This window comes from Glossina fuscipes, unplaced genomic scaffold (assembly GCF_014805625.2).
Source record: "Glossina fuscipes isolate IAEA_lab_2018 unplaced genomic scaffold, Yale_Gfus_2 0, whole genome shotgun sequence".
Taxonomy (NCBI): Eukaryota; Metazoa; Arthropoda; class Insecta; order Diptera; family Glossinidae; genus Glossina; species Glossina fuscipes.
In genome coordinates this window covers 16,347,625-16,363,094 of record NW_023998414.1, presented here as the reverse complement: position 1 = coordinate 16,363,094, position 15,470 = coordinate 16,347,625, and the positions used below count along the sequence as shown (strand labels likewise).

The following is a 15,470-nucleotide window of genomic DNA, read 5'->3' as shown; positions in this document are numbered from 1 at the left end:
CTTATTATTTAACTTAGAAAATTAGTGTTCTCATCAGTTTTGTTTCAGTTTCAGTTACGTTTGCATTTACAGACGACGGTCGTTACATGCTGCGGTCCGTTAATGGAGCCCTCATAAATTTGATTTACTTTCGAGTTTGAAGTTGCAAAAAAAAAAAAAAAAAAAAAAACAAGGAAAGGAAAGGAAAACGAAAGAAAAAAAAAAAAAGAAAAAAGAAGAAAATAGTATCGAGTAAATAAATGTCTTTTGATTTATGTTAAATGCCTTATAAAAACCGCTTGAAAATTTCTGATATTGGTCATCAATCATTAAAGTCATTGCCAAACGCAATAGTATTGCCATCGCCGTCGTCGCCAACATCATCACCATTATTGTCATCATCATCATCATCATCGACGACGCAATTTAAACAATCGAAATGTTTGGCGACGTTTGCATTTGTACGTCAACGCTTCATACGCGGTAAATATGAAGTGAACACGGTGGTAATAACAACAAACTTTGATCATCAAATTCATATCGATAAGGCAAAGGTAACCCATAGCAAAGCTAAAAGTCTAAAAAGATCTTAAATCAAAATGTAGGTCGGCGTTCGTTATCTCGACAACTTGCAAGGCCGCCTAACGTTTGTCTATCACACAAACACAATATACACAGATGCGTTCGTTATAGTGTTTGCTTAGTCAAGTTTCCCGTCTTTTTTTGTATGGTTACTCGGGTGCTCGAAAAATTTTCCCTCATATGCACTTTCAGCCAGATAATGGAATTAATTCGCGACTTACATGATTATTTTTTTTTCAATTTTCATCAAAAATAAATGCGATAACGGAGCTTAGAGCAATTGCGACCTTCAATGATCTAACTGACAAGTCAACAACAAAGGATCTGAAAGAAGCTTACATTGGCACACGTAATCAGGCATGGATTGATGAACGGATGAATGCATTCATAAGAGCAGACATTTAATATCGCTTTAATAGGTAGTCCTAAGTTGGCTTCAACTCATTTTCCAGCTTAGAGTACGACTTGTGTTTGGGGAAATCTTCACGTTAAGCGGACGCTTCAGTTCTCCCATAAGTAGGACTACTAGCTACAAGAGGTCCAGATAGTGGTGAAATATTTGCTTTTTTGATCGATGTCTGACAATCTGTCTTTATTATAGATTATTAAAGATCCAAAAAAAAAAAAAATTTTAAAGTAGGAAGTGCGGATGAACTGAGCAGCTGGCAGGGTCGGCTGGGTGTAGTGTAGTGTATTATGAGTTGTTCGAATCAAACGCGAAACCATTACTAGGAAACGCTATCGTTCACAACTGCAATAATAGAACAGCAAAACAAAAGGGGTTGTGTCAAAAATCAATAAACCATGAGTTTTAAGCCGCTACGACCATCATGACCATTCCCACATGGGAAAATTGTTCCAGGAAATGTTCTCAAGGCAATAGATATTTCGCCACTCCGCGTCTAGTAAACCCTTTTGAGTTTTAAGCAAGCAAAAACCCCCAGTGGGACATCGCCCATCATTAAACGTCTTTCCTTAAATACTTTCGCTTAATATAGTGAATCCATATAACTAAGGTGTTCTATGAGTAGCGATTGAAGAAGTGGGTTTATTTGAATCACTTTAAATACCGTTGGGCCGAAACGTGCTGGTATGCCAATTTCCATAAAGGCATTTTAAAAACTTGCGACCTGTGGTCTGAACACTAAAAACAAGACGGACAGACATGGTTAGATCGATTCAGGAAGTTCTTCTCAAGTCCTTCTGATTACTTTTGCATCACAAGTGGTGTAGGGTATGAAAATGAAACCTGGCACACAAATTCGTTTTGACATGTACTGAAAACAGTACATGCAACAGGGTGCGTATTAAAGCTATAGCGCGTTTATTATCCTATATTTTGTAAAACATTTCATTAAACCGTAAATAAACTCACAAATAGATGTATTCAGTTTCACAGAGCTTACCTTGAAACGAGAATTACCAGCCTTCACCGGCTGACCATTAACTATAGCTGCGACTAAGGTAAACTCTATCGCACTGAGATTTGAACTCGCAAATGCTGACTTGTTAGTCAGCAATTTAAAAAAAAAAGATGTGAGAATATTATAGTCGAGCAAGGCCGACCAGTCGATACCCTACACTACTTCGCCTAATACAGCTATTCAGTCAGTCATTATGGTAATAACATATCAAACTTTACACATTATTTTCATGCAAGGGTATAGTTTTCATGAGTACCCGCCGACCTGCCGGCCACCATCTTTCTTTCTTCGCTTTTTACGGATTCGGTCGTGTTACAGTAATAGAAGCCATTCCCCGATTGAAACGAAAGGGCGCTTGTGGGTGTTACATGAGTCCGCATAAACTTAATATACCCTCTACAAAGGATGGTGTAGCGTATAATGATTATTTAGAAAAAAAAACTCTTATAGGAGAAGGGATTCAAAACGTGAGTTCACGTGATCGAAATTTACTATAGTTAATTCTTTTGCCAAATATTTGTTCTTGACTTGCTTACGTCAGTGATGATCAAACATGAAAACTTTGTCTTCTCAAATGGATTTTACCGTGTACCGAGAACGGTAAATGTGGTAGGAAACGTGTTAAATAATAAAGAAAGGAAATGGAATTTTGCGAGCTAAAGAGAATCGATGAATATTTATTCACTCGTTTCCTAATATGAAAGCTATCTTGAAACATGTGAGAGTTAATCAAACGACTTTTTTTTATATACATTTACTGGCGATAAGATTCGCATCGTAATTATATAAAAGATAAAAAGTTTTATTAATAGTTAAAAAAAAAAAATTCGTATACTTATCTACGATGTACTATGTGATACGGTATATTGCTTTAGGCTTTGCAGCATCAACTTAAATTAGCTTAAGCTGCTGATGAAAAGATGTTTTTGTTAGAGATTCGCGACTAAGTTTTTTGCTTTCTATTTGGCTTGTATTTGTGTTGCGCTTACATATGATAAGTTTATGTCATAAGTAATTTTGCCGGAGATCAATGTTCTTAAAAGCACATTGATTCGTTAAGAAGGCTGACGTGACTGATTGATGCCTTAAATCTACAACTTCTTAAGTGATTCATTGATTGACTGATGTCGTTACTTGTTGTTACTTGCTTACTATGACTTCAAAAGACACACCTCGGTTATCTTAATTATTAACTCACTATACTAACTGACTACTACTAACACGCTAACTATTTTCTCTTATCTTGACTTATGTATAAATATGTATTCAGGCCATTAACTTTAAGGCAGAGAGTTAAGCTGGCGAGTGTTCAATTAATACGTGTGGGATTTGAATAAATGAAAGACTTTTTCTATCGACTTTCAAGATGTTGTCAAAACGCGCTATTGTCAATTAGCGTGACGCGGCGTTAAGAATGAAATTTCAAAATTTCTTAAAAAGCTATTATTACACGCAATAATAGGGCTACGTATAACTATTTTGCGATTTCAGTGTGTATGGAGTGAGTTGAAAGGTCAATCGTTTTTAGACAATGTAATAAATACAGTTATTACTTTTGTAAACTTTGACTTTTATTATAGTATAGAGTACGCAAGTGCCTTTATCTCGTCACGACTTAAGTGTACTACGTATTGCATTGAATGAATTTTGTTTCATTGAGAAATGTATTCAAAATAAATGAAAATGTTTATTAAAATATTTGTGTTTCAAAAAAAAAAAAAAAAAAAAAAAAAAACAGAAGAGAAAAAACTGCTAGAGGTGGTGTACTACCACATATGTATATATAGTGATATTAAAAACTTGTTCATACACACAGTATGTATGTGAACAGTTATTTATTTATTTATTTACTTTATGTTTTTTTTTTTGTTTTTTTTTGTTTCTTTATAATTTATAGATATCAGGTTACCGCGAAGAAAGAAATTTTGAAATATTAAAAACTCGTGTTTAAGTAGAGATTGAGAAATACTCGAATGAAATTGAATAATAAAAAAGGAAAAAAAAATTTCAACATTTTCTAATTATTAAAAAGGAAAACAAGCCAAGCTGCAACTGTTTTTAATAAAGTTATTTTTTTTTTTTTTTTTTTTTTTTTAATACAATTGTAGTTAATTAAATGGAAGTCGCATTTAAAAGGGATTTATATAACTCAAAAGTACTGGGAGAAGCCAAGGTTAACTAATTTTCATTACTTCCATCTTAGAGCATTCAAGATCGCCATCTATTTCTCTGAAGCATACCTTACATGTTTTAAAAAACTCTAATTCGTCTCTTTACGTCCTGTGAATTTCGCGAAACACATCTTCATATTCAGTTTGAACTTCGTAGTAATCGCTTGAGTGGAGTCTTCTACTCTGGCTCCTATTTACCTTACGTAGACCCCTGGATTTCAACATTTGCTTTTTAATTCGTGTACCTCGAGCAGTACACAACATGAGTTTGGATTTCGCTGTCGTGGGTTAACCATTTGGCTTCATGCCGGACAGAAATCAACAGATGTTCTTCGAATTAAGCAAAGCTACAGCGAGTCACAAACGAAAACAAAAATGTATTCTTATTATAGTTGCTTTGATTTTGGAATTAGTTCTGCTATCCTGAAGGAGTAGTCATAAGAAAACGCTCCGATATCAGTTTTATTGTAAAACAGACTTATTAACTTACGCAAGCCACACAAAAATAAATGCTGTGTGATGTGTCTGTGATATTGTTCAGAATAGGGCTACTAATGCAAATCTTTGTCATGTTTAAAAAATCGATCAATAATCCTCAGCAAAAAGAAGCAAAGGGAAATATTTTTCTGAACTTCGATATATATTATATTCGTCAACATAGAGTCTCCGTCAAGTGTAGTACAACAAGTCCCCGGCTTCGCTAATATTTCGATGCTTCTTTTATACAATAATTTGTTGAGATACACAGAGCACGTAACGGCCTCATCGAAGAAGTAATATACGGCCTTTTGACATCTTTATGATCTCAACTATTCCGTGCAGATTCACTTCTCGTTTATCGACAATAATTTTAAGTATTTCAATGTGTTTGCGAAAAGAGTACTATAACATTAGCGTCACTAAAACCACAGGCTAGCAGGCGTTGCATGGGTGTTGGCATACTCTAAAGGCGATAAGGGTTTTTTTTTTGTTACAGACAGTTCTGGGAACTATTGACGCTGACGCTTTGTAGTGTTGGCGGTCAGTTCTTTGATGTTGTCTTCGCAAGTGTCGGTTTGAAAATTCGCTTTCGTGTTACCCTATTATTGGGTCTTTTACCAATTTCCAACAATTTACGAAGAAAACGAGAAAATTTAACTCCGACATCTAATCTGATAGTCCACTTTCGCAACGTAGTCCATTGACATTACAAAATACTCTCTAACGACGTGGTCGTCGTATTTATTTACAAAAAGTTTTCAAATTCGTTAGCTTGTATTAGTGCAGATAGCATGGAAATGACAACTACTCATAAGCATATTGGTAGAAAATGTGTTCATCTTCTAACCTAAAATGGCTGGATCAACGATTAATCATTTCGATAACTTGGTAGGATCTTACTTTTAAAATTCGCAAATGTATTCGTATTCAATCTGTATTAGATTGATTATTTAGCCAAGCGTGCCAGCTACCTTTAACTACATACCCTTTCATGTAATCTAGGAAATTTATCTGTGTATTAACTTTTATTACCGGTTATAAAATTGATATGAGACTTTTTATGAGGCAGATAAGTCTAATAATTTAATTCAAAACTTGAAAAAATTAATTTCGTTTTAATTCAATTTAGTTTGTCAACCTGAATATATTTTTCTAGCCTAACGATGTGATGGTACAGTAGGTCTGACAATTTGCAATTCAGTCTAGGGCGGCCATGCACTGCCAATGGTCAGCCTTGATAATCTAGTATAGGCAGTGCTCGCTGGAATCGAGCCTTGCGTCATTTTGCGAAAGTAAGCTCGTTGCGTTAGATATCTTCAATATGTGGTGATGTAATCTCGTAAAGCGATGCTGCTTAATATTTATTAACACTCGGACTACTTGACATAATAAATAAAAATATTTTATTAACGTTTGCGAAAATAATAAAATTCTTAGTTATTACCCGTATTTTAATACTTAATTTGCCTTTTTTTAATATCTTTAATTTTTGATAACTTTTTTTTTTTTTTTAATTTCCAAATATATATTTATCTTATCGCATATCAGTAACCAAACATCTTTTCTTCTTTTGTTTTCAGGTAATTTTCAGAAAAATATTTTGTAAGTAAACTTGAAACGCTTCTTATAATAAGTAATTTACAAAAATTTATGGTAATAAACCAATTGGAGAGAACCATTTTCTTGCAAGTGTTCCGATCCTTTTTATTATATGATTATCATGTACAAGTGAGTTCATTTCGATTCATAACCGTTCGTTACAAATACAAAGTAAAAAGTGGGCTCACATTTTCTATTTACATTTACAATGCGATCAATTATTTATGAGCAATCCTTCCTCCTTTAGCCTATTGGTCCCGATCATGCTTTGAAATTCCTTGTTGCTGATAAGAAGGTAGTCTGCTGTATACCTTTAGAGCAGAATAACTATTTGTAGCACAATTTTCTTATCTCTCTGCCCTGTTTAGCGCACATCTTTGCCTTGGAAGTGTAAACCCTCTAAGGTTCAATACGGCGATTTTTTGTACTCATTACCAAGGGATGATGAGGATTGCGGTCAAAACAATTGCAACGCCCAGAAGGAAGCTTGAGAAACTTGACAAAGTGTAGATATTCTTGATCAGCGTTAAATTCTGAATCGATTTAAGCATGTCCGTCCGTTCGTCTACCGGTTATTTATCTGTCCGTGCACGTAATGTCTAATGTTATCGACGTCAAAATTGCAGATAAATCTGCAAAAATTTTAAAGTGCTACACAAGCGACGGACACAGTAATAGCCCGTCAAAAAGACGTAAAGAATAGACGGATAAATGTATTACAGCAGGACGTACGAACAAATGAATTGTGTTAAAACATCGATGATTGAACGTAAACGTAAATGGATGGGGGATCTCAGGGGTGGCCAGATGGGCGAACGAGGAAATTGTCATGCGAACAGACAGGAAAACTTACGAACGGATTGACTTACTGACTGAGAGACCAAAAAGCAAAGAATTTGCGACGTCGTAGTGAGGTAAGATCGCAAGATCATTAAACATCCTATATTAATTGGCCACGATCTATTCAAAATACGGCGTAATAATTTGAAGTGGTGATAGTGGGATGCATCCTCCGGTCAAAACCCCAACGGTATTCACCAAAGCATCTCAAAAATTACAAGTTATAAGTTGACTACGTAGAACATCGGTTGATATTAGCCGGACAGACGGATAGAGAGCGTTAAATTCATTCGGCAAGTTTGTTCAAACGGATTGGTATCATAAAAGTGGGCTTTATCTCAAATTATTTTGATGGTTGAGTACATCTATGCATACTAACTTAATACTAATCCCATACTAAGTAACGTGCTGGGTTGAAATTATTTCTTTATATATGTAAATGTACATATTAAGCTTGTGCATCCAGAAAGGCTTGAGCTAGACTCATATTTTATTATAAGGTTCGCTTCAGAATCACTTTCCAAGTTAAACAAAACCTGTTCGTTCGTCTGTCTATCTGGCATTCTTCTCTTTCAACCTACAGTTCCGAATTTTTGAGATATTTTGATGAAATTTTCTCTGCTAATAGGTTTTCGCTTAGGAACTAATCCTATGAAATCTAGTTTCAATAAATGACAAAATACCTATACGCACCGGCGTATGCTTCGGTGATTGTATTGAAAAATTTAAAAAGATTTAATGACTTTCTACTTAAGGAACGAACAAAGTTTAGCTTTTCTCATTTTTTAAATGTGAAAAAATGTGTTCTTAACAATTATTATCCGTCAAACGCGTGCCTTTGTGAATTTATATATTTTATTATAATATATAATGAAATGAAATCAACACACTTTCCAATTGTTGTTCTATAAGCTCTTTTTTGTGTGTTTATATATGCGTCACATTCTCTAGATTTCTGTGCTAAATAACGATAGCAATATTTAATTTAAAACAATTAACATTGACAACAACAACAATAATAATAATAACATTGAACTTGCAGTAGCCACCCACCCACCAACAGAGTTAGTGTTCATATACAAATATATATATATATATATATATATATATAACTGTATATATATATGGGACTATTATCCATCCGAAAGCCAGATACAATTTATTTCAATTAAAATCTTGCATAAACATTTTCATAGAGAATTATCGTCACTTGAAGCGAGCAAATGATGCAATGATGATAAACATTTGGCTTCTTCTTTTTTTTTTTTTTTGCACAACGAAATGCTGGTGGGAACTACAATTAATTCTAATCTATTACAAGGACTAAGTACTAGCTTGGCTACAACATTCATTCTGTATATAGATATATATATATATATATACAAGTTAATAGAAGTTCATGATACAACGAAGTGTTTCTGGATAAAAAATGTTGTTGGTAGAGGATCTAAAGTAAAGTAAAGTAAGCAAGAAAACTATATTCGGTCGTGACGAAATCTTTTATATCCATCAACGTGATTCTAGAAGAAAACGAGTTGAACTGCTGCTAATTTTCGCTATTGTTGGAATAGAAGTGAAAATTTATTATATGGTATTAGCAAGCAAGATGGAGGGCAATGGTGTTCACAATTTTAGACGTGTAGGCGCGTTGTTCATAAAGTTTTGGGTAATTTTCCAAGTCTTTTGCAAGTTTTGTGGGCGATATCGTCATTTCTGCGAACTGGGGAACGTTTACCACAGATACTACACAATTTCGTAGACGGACAGAGGTTCATATAAACAAACAACGGACTTGTTTACGCGTTATTTTTATACGAAGCATCGAAGGATGAAGGGTATATTCATTTTGTCAAGACGTTTGCAACTTTCAAAAGGAACCTTCGGAGAGTCCAATAGTACAGATGTGTGAATGATTGTATGAAAAGATTCGGTCATAACCGAATATAATTTACTTATTTGTTTTATGTTTGTTTGGTTTCGTGGGTAAGTAAAGGGTATAAAAATGACGACGACAATTGGCTTAGGCTCTTTAAGTTGTTTTTTAACATGTTTTAAAAAAAGTGAAAATCGGTTGAGTTTATTATGCGATCTTTTGACTTCGTTTATGATGTTAAACTAGGTGTTAGATTGCAGTCTTATAGAATAGCGGCACGTGCCAATAACAACAAACAAAATATATAAAAACATATTGCAAACAGCGCTAAATTTGTCTAGCCGGCTGTTGACATATACCAAAAACAACCGTTTTTTTTTTTTTTTTAATAAAAAGAACAAAAACATAATGATAACAACGACAACAGCAAAAATACTTCATAGTAAATTTGTCAAACATGCTCATAAATGGTTAAAAACATAAAAATTTGGATTTTTACAGTTTTCAAAAAAAAAAAAAAAACAAAAAAAAACAAAAAAAATAAAACAATATTTTTTTTTTTGTTTTTATGAAATTAAAAAAAAAGAAAAATAAAGAAAAAAATGTATGTATTTTGAAGTCATACTTGAGTCCACCTTTAATTTTATTTGGCCAAAGAAGCTGGTACGCGGTGGCAAATATGAAGTTTTGACATTTGTTAAATTTGAACGATTTTTTAAAATATTTACAGCCCTCTGGTTGGCGGAAAATACGAAACATTGTACAGTGGACTCCGTTCTTTCAAACGTATAAAAAGCAACGCTACCCTTGGGTACAATTAGCTGGACATCAAGGTAATTTCAAGGCTGGGCCTGAGCAAGGTACCGTTTTAAAGAAACTATGCCCGAAAGAAGAAGATTGCTTTCAAGTGCTTATGAAAGACGTTTTACGACCTTATGTGCCCCAATATAAGGGACAGGTTACCAGCGAGGATGGTGAATGTAAATATTTTTTAGTAATTTTTGGAAAAATTCTCGCCTTACTTACATATATATATATATATTTTCTCTTTTCTTTTTGATTGATTTTTAGTGTATTTGCAGTTGCAGGACTTGTTAAGCGATTTCTATCAACCTTGTGTGATGGATTGTAAAATTGGTGTACGCACTTATTTAGAGGAAGAATTATCCAAGGCCAAGGAAAAACCTAAATTGCGTAAAGATATGTATGAGAAAATGATACAAATTGACCCAAATGCTCCCACTGATGAAGAGCATAGAGCTAAAGGAGTTACTAAGCCCCGTTATATGGTGTGGCGGGAGACCATATCAAGTACCGCTACTTTGGGTTTCCGCATTGAAGTGAGTTTGCCTACCGTAGTGCATGAAAACTGTGTTCGTTCTTTTTTTATATCCTTTTTGTACCTCTTTTTTTTTTGTAGGGCATTAAGAAAAGCGATGGAACAAGTTCGAAAGATTTTAAAACAACAAAATCTCGTGAACAAATTAAGAAAGCATTTTACGAATTCATTGAAGGCTTTTCTCATGCTTTGGTAAGTGAAAAGGACACGAATCGGAAAAAAGAGGCAGGCAGAGAAAAAGAAAGAGAGCGGTGAAGGAAAAGAAAGAGAGGAAAAGGAAAAGGAAGAGAGACGAGACGAAAGAGAGAGAGAAAGAGAGAGAGAGAGAGAGAGAGAGAGAGAGAGAGAGAGAGAGAGAGAGTGAGGAAGAGAGGGAAAGGAAATGTATGGAATCTTTCGCTAATATCACCTTTTACTGCTAATTCGTTTGTAGTCCATAGGGAAAATGCATCGAGTCTTCCATAAAGTGTTTGGTTTACTTTTTCTTATATAAAAAAAGTTGTCGATTTTAAAGGATAGTAAAAACTATTTCATAGAAAGTATTGAAAGTATACAAAGTATTGTCCAACGTTGGCTACTGATACAATATGAGTTCCGGACTTACTTAGGGCAACCGATCTTTTATGTCTATCTCTATAGGTGCTTCTTTTACAACTATTCTTGTGTGGAGTATTCGATGTGTGCTCAGCCAAACAAAAAGATACCGCCAGAAATAGGTGTTCATGGGAAGCAAAAACGACTCATGACTACCGCGGTGGTGGTCGCAGATTTCCGTTCAGTGCTATGCTAATATTTCCTGGACAGATTTTGCACTATAAGGGCGAGCGTCTTCACGCTGAAAAGTCAACATAGAATGGATTTTCGCGTTCGATGGCTGCTTTTACATCAAAGATCGTCGAATTTACACGAGCATGATTTTTGTGTGAACTCATCAAATGTTTTTCTTATCAATCCCATCACATTATGCGCAAAAAGCAACAAAAGCAACAAAATAAGCATCCATGGGATTACCAGAAGACTACAGGATACAGTCTTCTTCTTTTTTTTTTGCCTTTTAAGTTGGAATTTAAATGATGATGACAATCTCCGAACGTCCTTTTCAATTTGGCTAAATTCAATAAAGTACAAAGAGCCCAGGGTTATAAGCAAATCATACACAAATAGGGTCATGCAGGTGTCGCTCAATTGCGATAAACTATAACATGAAATATGTACGAAGTACACGATACGACAGACAAGAGGAATGAATGAATATATGAGCGATAAAATGGATAATGAAATGATAACCTTTTATTTATTTATTTATTTATTTATTTATTTATTTATTTTTTGTTTTTTCTATTATTAGCCGCGTTATTTGCAACGTTTGCGTGTCATACGTGCTACTCTAGAGTGCTCGGATTTTTTTCGCAGTCACGAAGTAATCGGAAGTTCATTGTTATTCGTACACGATCGTAAGCATGCCAGTGCTTGGTTAATTGATTTTGCTAAAACCGTTCAATTACCGGAGAATCATCAAATTAATCATTTTACTACTTGGAAAGTTGGTAATCGTGAGGATGGCTATCTTATCGGTATTAATAATCTTATCGATATTTTTGATGAAATGGACGCGGAAATAATGGCAGCATCTACAGTCTCCGATTCGCCTGTAAGTACTGCAAATACTTCTTCCGGCTCCTCATCAGCTTCTATGTCGCCTAAGAGACCGACTTGTGAAGCGAACGAAGAAATGGGCGATCAACAACCCGTTAAATCGGGAACATCTCATGTCTTGAATATCGCGCCACCGGAACCTTCCGAAGGTAGAGCTATATCATACAGCGACGGGGATGCCGGTTGCGGTGACCATAAAAGCTTGAAAGGAAGAAAAGAGCAAAATTGATTTCTTTTACAACAAAAACATATTCGGAAGCAGATAAAAACATTCAGATAAATGTATTTTGTACGCAGTGTTTTTTGCATGTTTTAAAAGCGATTTAAGTGAATAAGAAAAATTAATGCAATTTTATTAAAATGTTTTTGTTTAAATGTTTTTTCTTCTAAGCACACAAGACTGAACAAATATATATATATATATATATATATACGTGTATATATATATATATATATGTGTATATTTTTTTTTAATAATTTATTATTATTTCACGATTTTTTCCTTTATAATAATAATAATAATATTAATAATAATAATAATAAATAAAAAGTTAATTTAAATTATTTTACTAACACAATTAATTAAAATATATATATAATAAAAAGCGTTTAGTAAATATTTAATTCATTTTATATAATTTTAATATAATTTACGAACGAATTGCTAATGAAAAACGTTGCGGCTATGGAGAAAAGTGGAAGAGAAGCGCTCCAATGCTTTAGTAGACGTGGCATCGATTTGTATTCTATTATAATCTTAGCTTTTAAACATTCTCATAATAAAATTATATTCTAAAGAATTTTTTTTTTTTTTTTCTTTCTCTAGCATTTTAAGTTATTTTATTATTACATATATTTGCTTAAATATGCTCCAATAAATATTTAGTTATCCACTAAGAAATTCATTTGTTTCGATTTGCTGAGAAACTATAAAACGATTTTCCTGTATATGTGTATATCGTATTTCTCGTGCACGGATGCAATGCTTTGAAAGTGTTGTAAAGCAATGCACTTGGACAGCAGTGCTGTTTGCTATTCGGAGTTGCGGAGACTGCTGAAAAAGTACTGGTTATTTAGAGTTTAAAATTCGCTGACTCGGCTTCGAAAAATAACTGTTTAATAGCCAATAATAAATCTCTTCTTTTCTTTTCGTGAATTTAGTTGTCTTTTGTTCACTTTGTACACCATTTTGCTTATTCAGCTGTAATCGAGGCACCAACGCGTCAGCAGCTTGTTTTTGTCGATATTAATCAGAACTCCTTACCACTACTACTGTTAGTGCTTAGACTTCCCGAACTTAATAAAAACTGTATTAAAATACTAAAACGAAAGTGAAGTGAGCCTTCCCTCTATCAAAGAACATCGAAATCTTCCAGGTCTCTGAGAATCAATGCAAACAATCAGTATTAAACAATAAATATATATAGGACATTTACTATATCCGATTGTATGTAGGTCGATTACTTTGAAGCTGCCAATTAAGAGTTTTCAATAAACCGGATAGCTTTAGATGCTCGTTCTTTAAGACTTTGATCTTAGAATTTATTTCTCGCGCTAAATTGATTGTATTACTAATAGTAACAATAACAATAATAAATTGTGTTTAATAATCTATTTTTTCGTACGCAGTAAATGATTAGATCAAAGTGTGCGACCATTAGATGCACTTATTAATATAATGACCATTGTTGGCTGAATGAAAACTGAATGCTTGTATTATGAAGTGTTTTAAAAAGATGAAAACCATTTATTGAACATCAAGAAATGCAAAAATCCAAATGTTATCCACAACAGGCCTTACTAAAAACAATACCAAAGACAGCATTAGTTGTAACTGTCGCGTTTGGCCGCAAGCCCTTTGTGCTAAACGCTGCCAAATATTAACGGTGTCCAAAATAGCACTGCCGAAAATTTATATGCAGCGTGGTCTATGCGCAAAGAAAGCACTGTAAAACGAAGATTCTTGAGAACATAAGCTAGATATAATTCAAAGGTATCGTAGGTTGAGAATGATATCAGTCTGTCTCACAGTATCAACGTCGGTTGCGGTAATGTCAGCAGGAATGTTATCAGTCGGGTTTCAGCTGACAGATCGATTATCTAAGTGCAGTGAAAAAAAGGAAAGAGAACAGTCGAAGGAGGAAACAACGACATTCGGGAGATGTGGTTTGGTGTTGGGACCCATCTTGAAGTAGTGCTATAGCGGTTCTGAGATGGTCTTACCCAAACGTGGCAGCGTCCCTAGTTGGCAACTCGGTCATTACGTCTCTTAAAAAAAAAAAAAGGAAACGAAATGTATATTGTAACGTATTTGCAAAAGACGAGCCAAGCCAAGCCAGTCGAAGAAGGTGCCTACAGTGCCATGTAGACTGAGAACACTTCTGTTTTTGAAAAGGAATAAAAAATTGATGTTTCGCTAATTAGTCATAGTGTACAGCAGATGGATGTGCAAAAATTCGAACAAATATTCTATGGACGATAGTGCACCAGTAGTACCAATAGTACCGGTAGTAGTACTAGTAGTAGTACCAGTAATACCAGTGCATAAATGGTAGAAATAGACCACGCATATCCAATGCTATAATGCCACAAAATTTAATTTTTTTTTCTATACCTTTATAACCCTCAGAAGTAAGCTGCAAAAACCCCATGAAGTTCAAAGAAATTTTCGGCCCGTGTGAACTGCGTCGTGTCTGTGGTAATCGTTCTCCCGTACTGCTCACAAATTTGTCAACGAATTTGAAAATTGTCCAAACTGGTGAAAGGACGCGCCTATAACGCATACGCCTATGTAAGAAAAAATTGTCAAACCTTTGCTTTCCGTAAAATTTCCACTTTCATTCCGAAAATAGAGAAAATCAGCCGCGCCTCCTTCATATTATATAGTATGAAAACTAACTTCTCTTATTGTTATGGTTCCGTTTGGGATAACGTAGATGGGCATAAAATATTCGATCACCACCGAATAAAATGTTGTCTTACTTGTTTTTTAGTAAAAAGCATTGAAAATGATTTCATTTCATAAATTTATTTAAAATTTGAATAAAGAGATAAGTTTGCTTCATATTTCTGCTTTATTCATTTATCATAAATGAATTTGACGAAGGCGCTGACCAAAGTCATATACATAATGCAAACAAAAACTCGAATATCAACTTTCATACATACGTAGATTAATATTATTAAAAGGGCTCCTGTACTTTACTTATGGTTTATGTTTTAGCTCAAGTTAATAAGTCGGTAACAAAACGTGACATAATTTTGTTTGTCGATAAACAAGTAAACATCAAATAAAAATTTCTCAATTTTTTCGAGTGCGTGCGCAAAAATGAAGGATATATTCCGTTGTAGCGGGTGACTCTGGCGACTTCAAGTCTATTGCGTTATATTCGCCTATTGATATAATTTCGTGTGCAACGATTCATTTGAAAAGCTGACGAGACATTTCAGAATATTTCTAATTCAGTTTAATATTTTTTTCTTAATTTATTTAAAGCATACATTCAGGCGGGAGCAGTAAATTTTTA

General features: G+C 34.1%; 1 protein-coding gene across 3 annotated transcripts in view; it reads left to right on the top strand.

Moving 5' to 3' along the window:
* LOC119639979 (inositol-trisphosphate 3-kinase A-like) overlaps window positions 1–12,317 on the top strand; it is a 44,568-nt gene extending 32,251 nt beyond the window's left edge. For 2 of the 3 annotated variants that reach the window (XM_038037746.1, XM_038037740.1), the window contains 4 exons: window positions 9,679–9,928; window positions 10,020–10,288; window positions 10,369–10,479; window positions 11,636–12,317. In XM_038037746.1, coding sequence (XP_037893674.1) covers window positions 9,679–9,928; window positions 10,020–10,288; window positions 10,369–10,479; window positions 11,636–12,172 — 1,167 coding nt within the window. In that variant the 3' untranslated portion in view covers window positions 12,173–12,317. Of the gene's footprint in view, window positions 1–178; window positions 534–9,678; window positions 9,929–10,019; window positions 10,289–10,368; window positions 10,480–11,635 lie in introns of those variants that run through there. The other variant, XM_038037753.1, reaches the window with a different exon arrangement.
* Window positions 12,318–15,470: the final 3,153 nt, after the last annotated feature.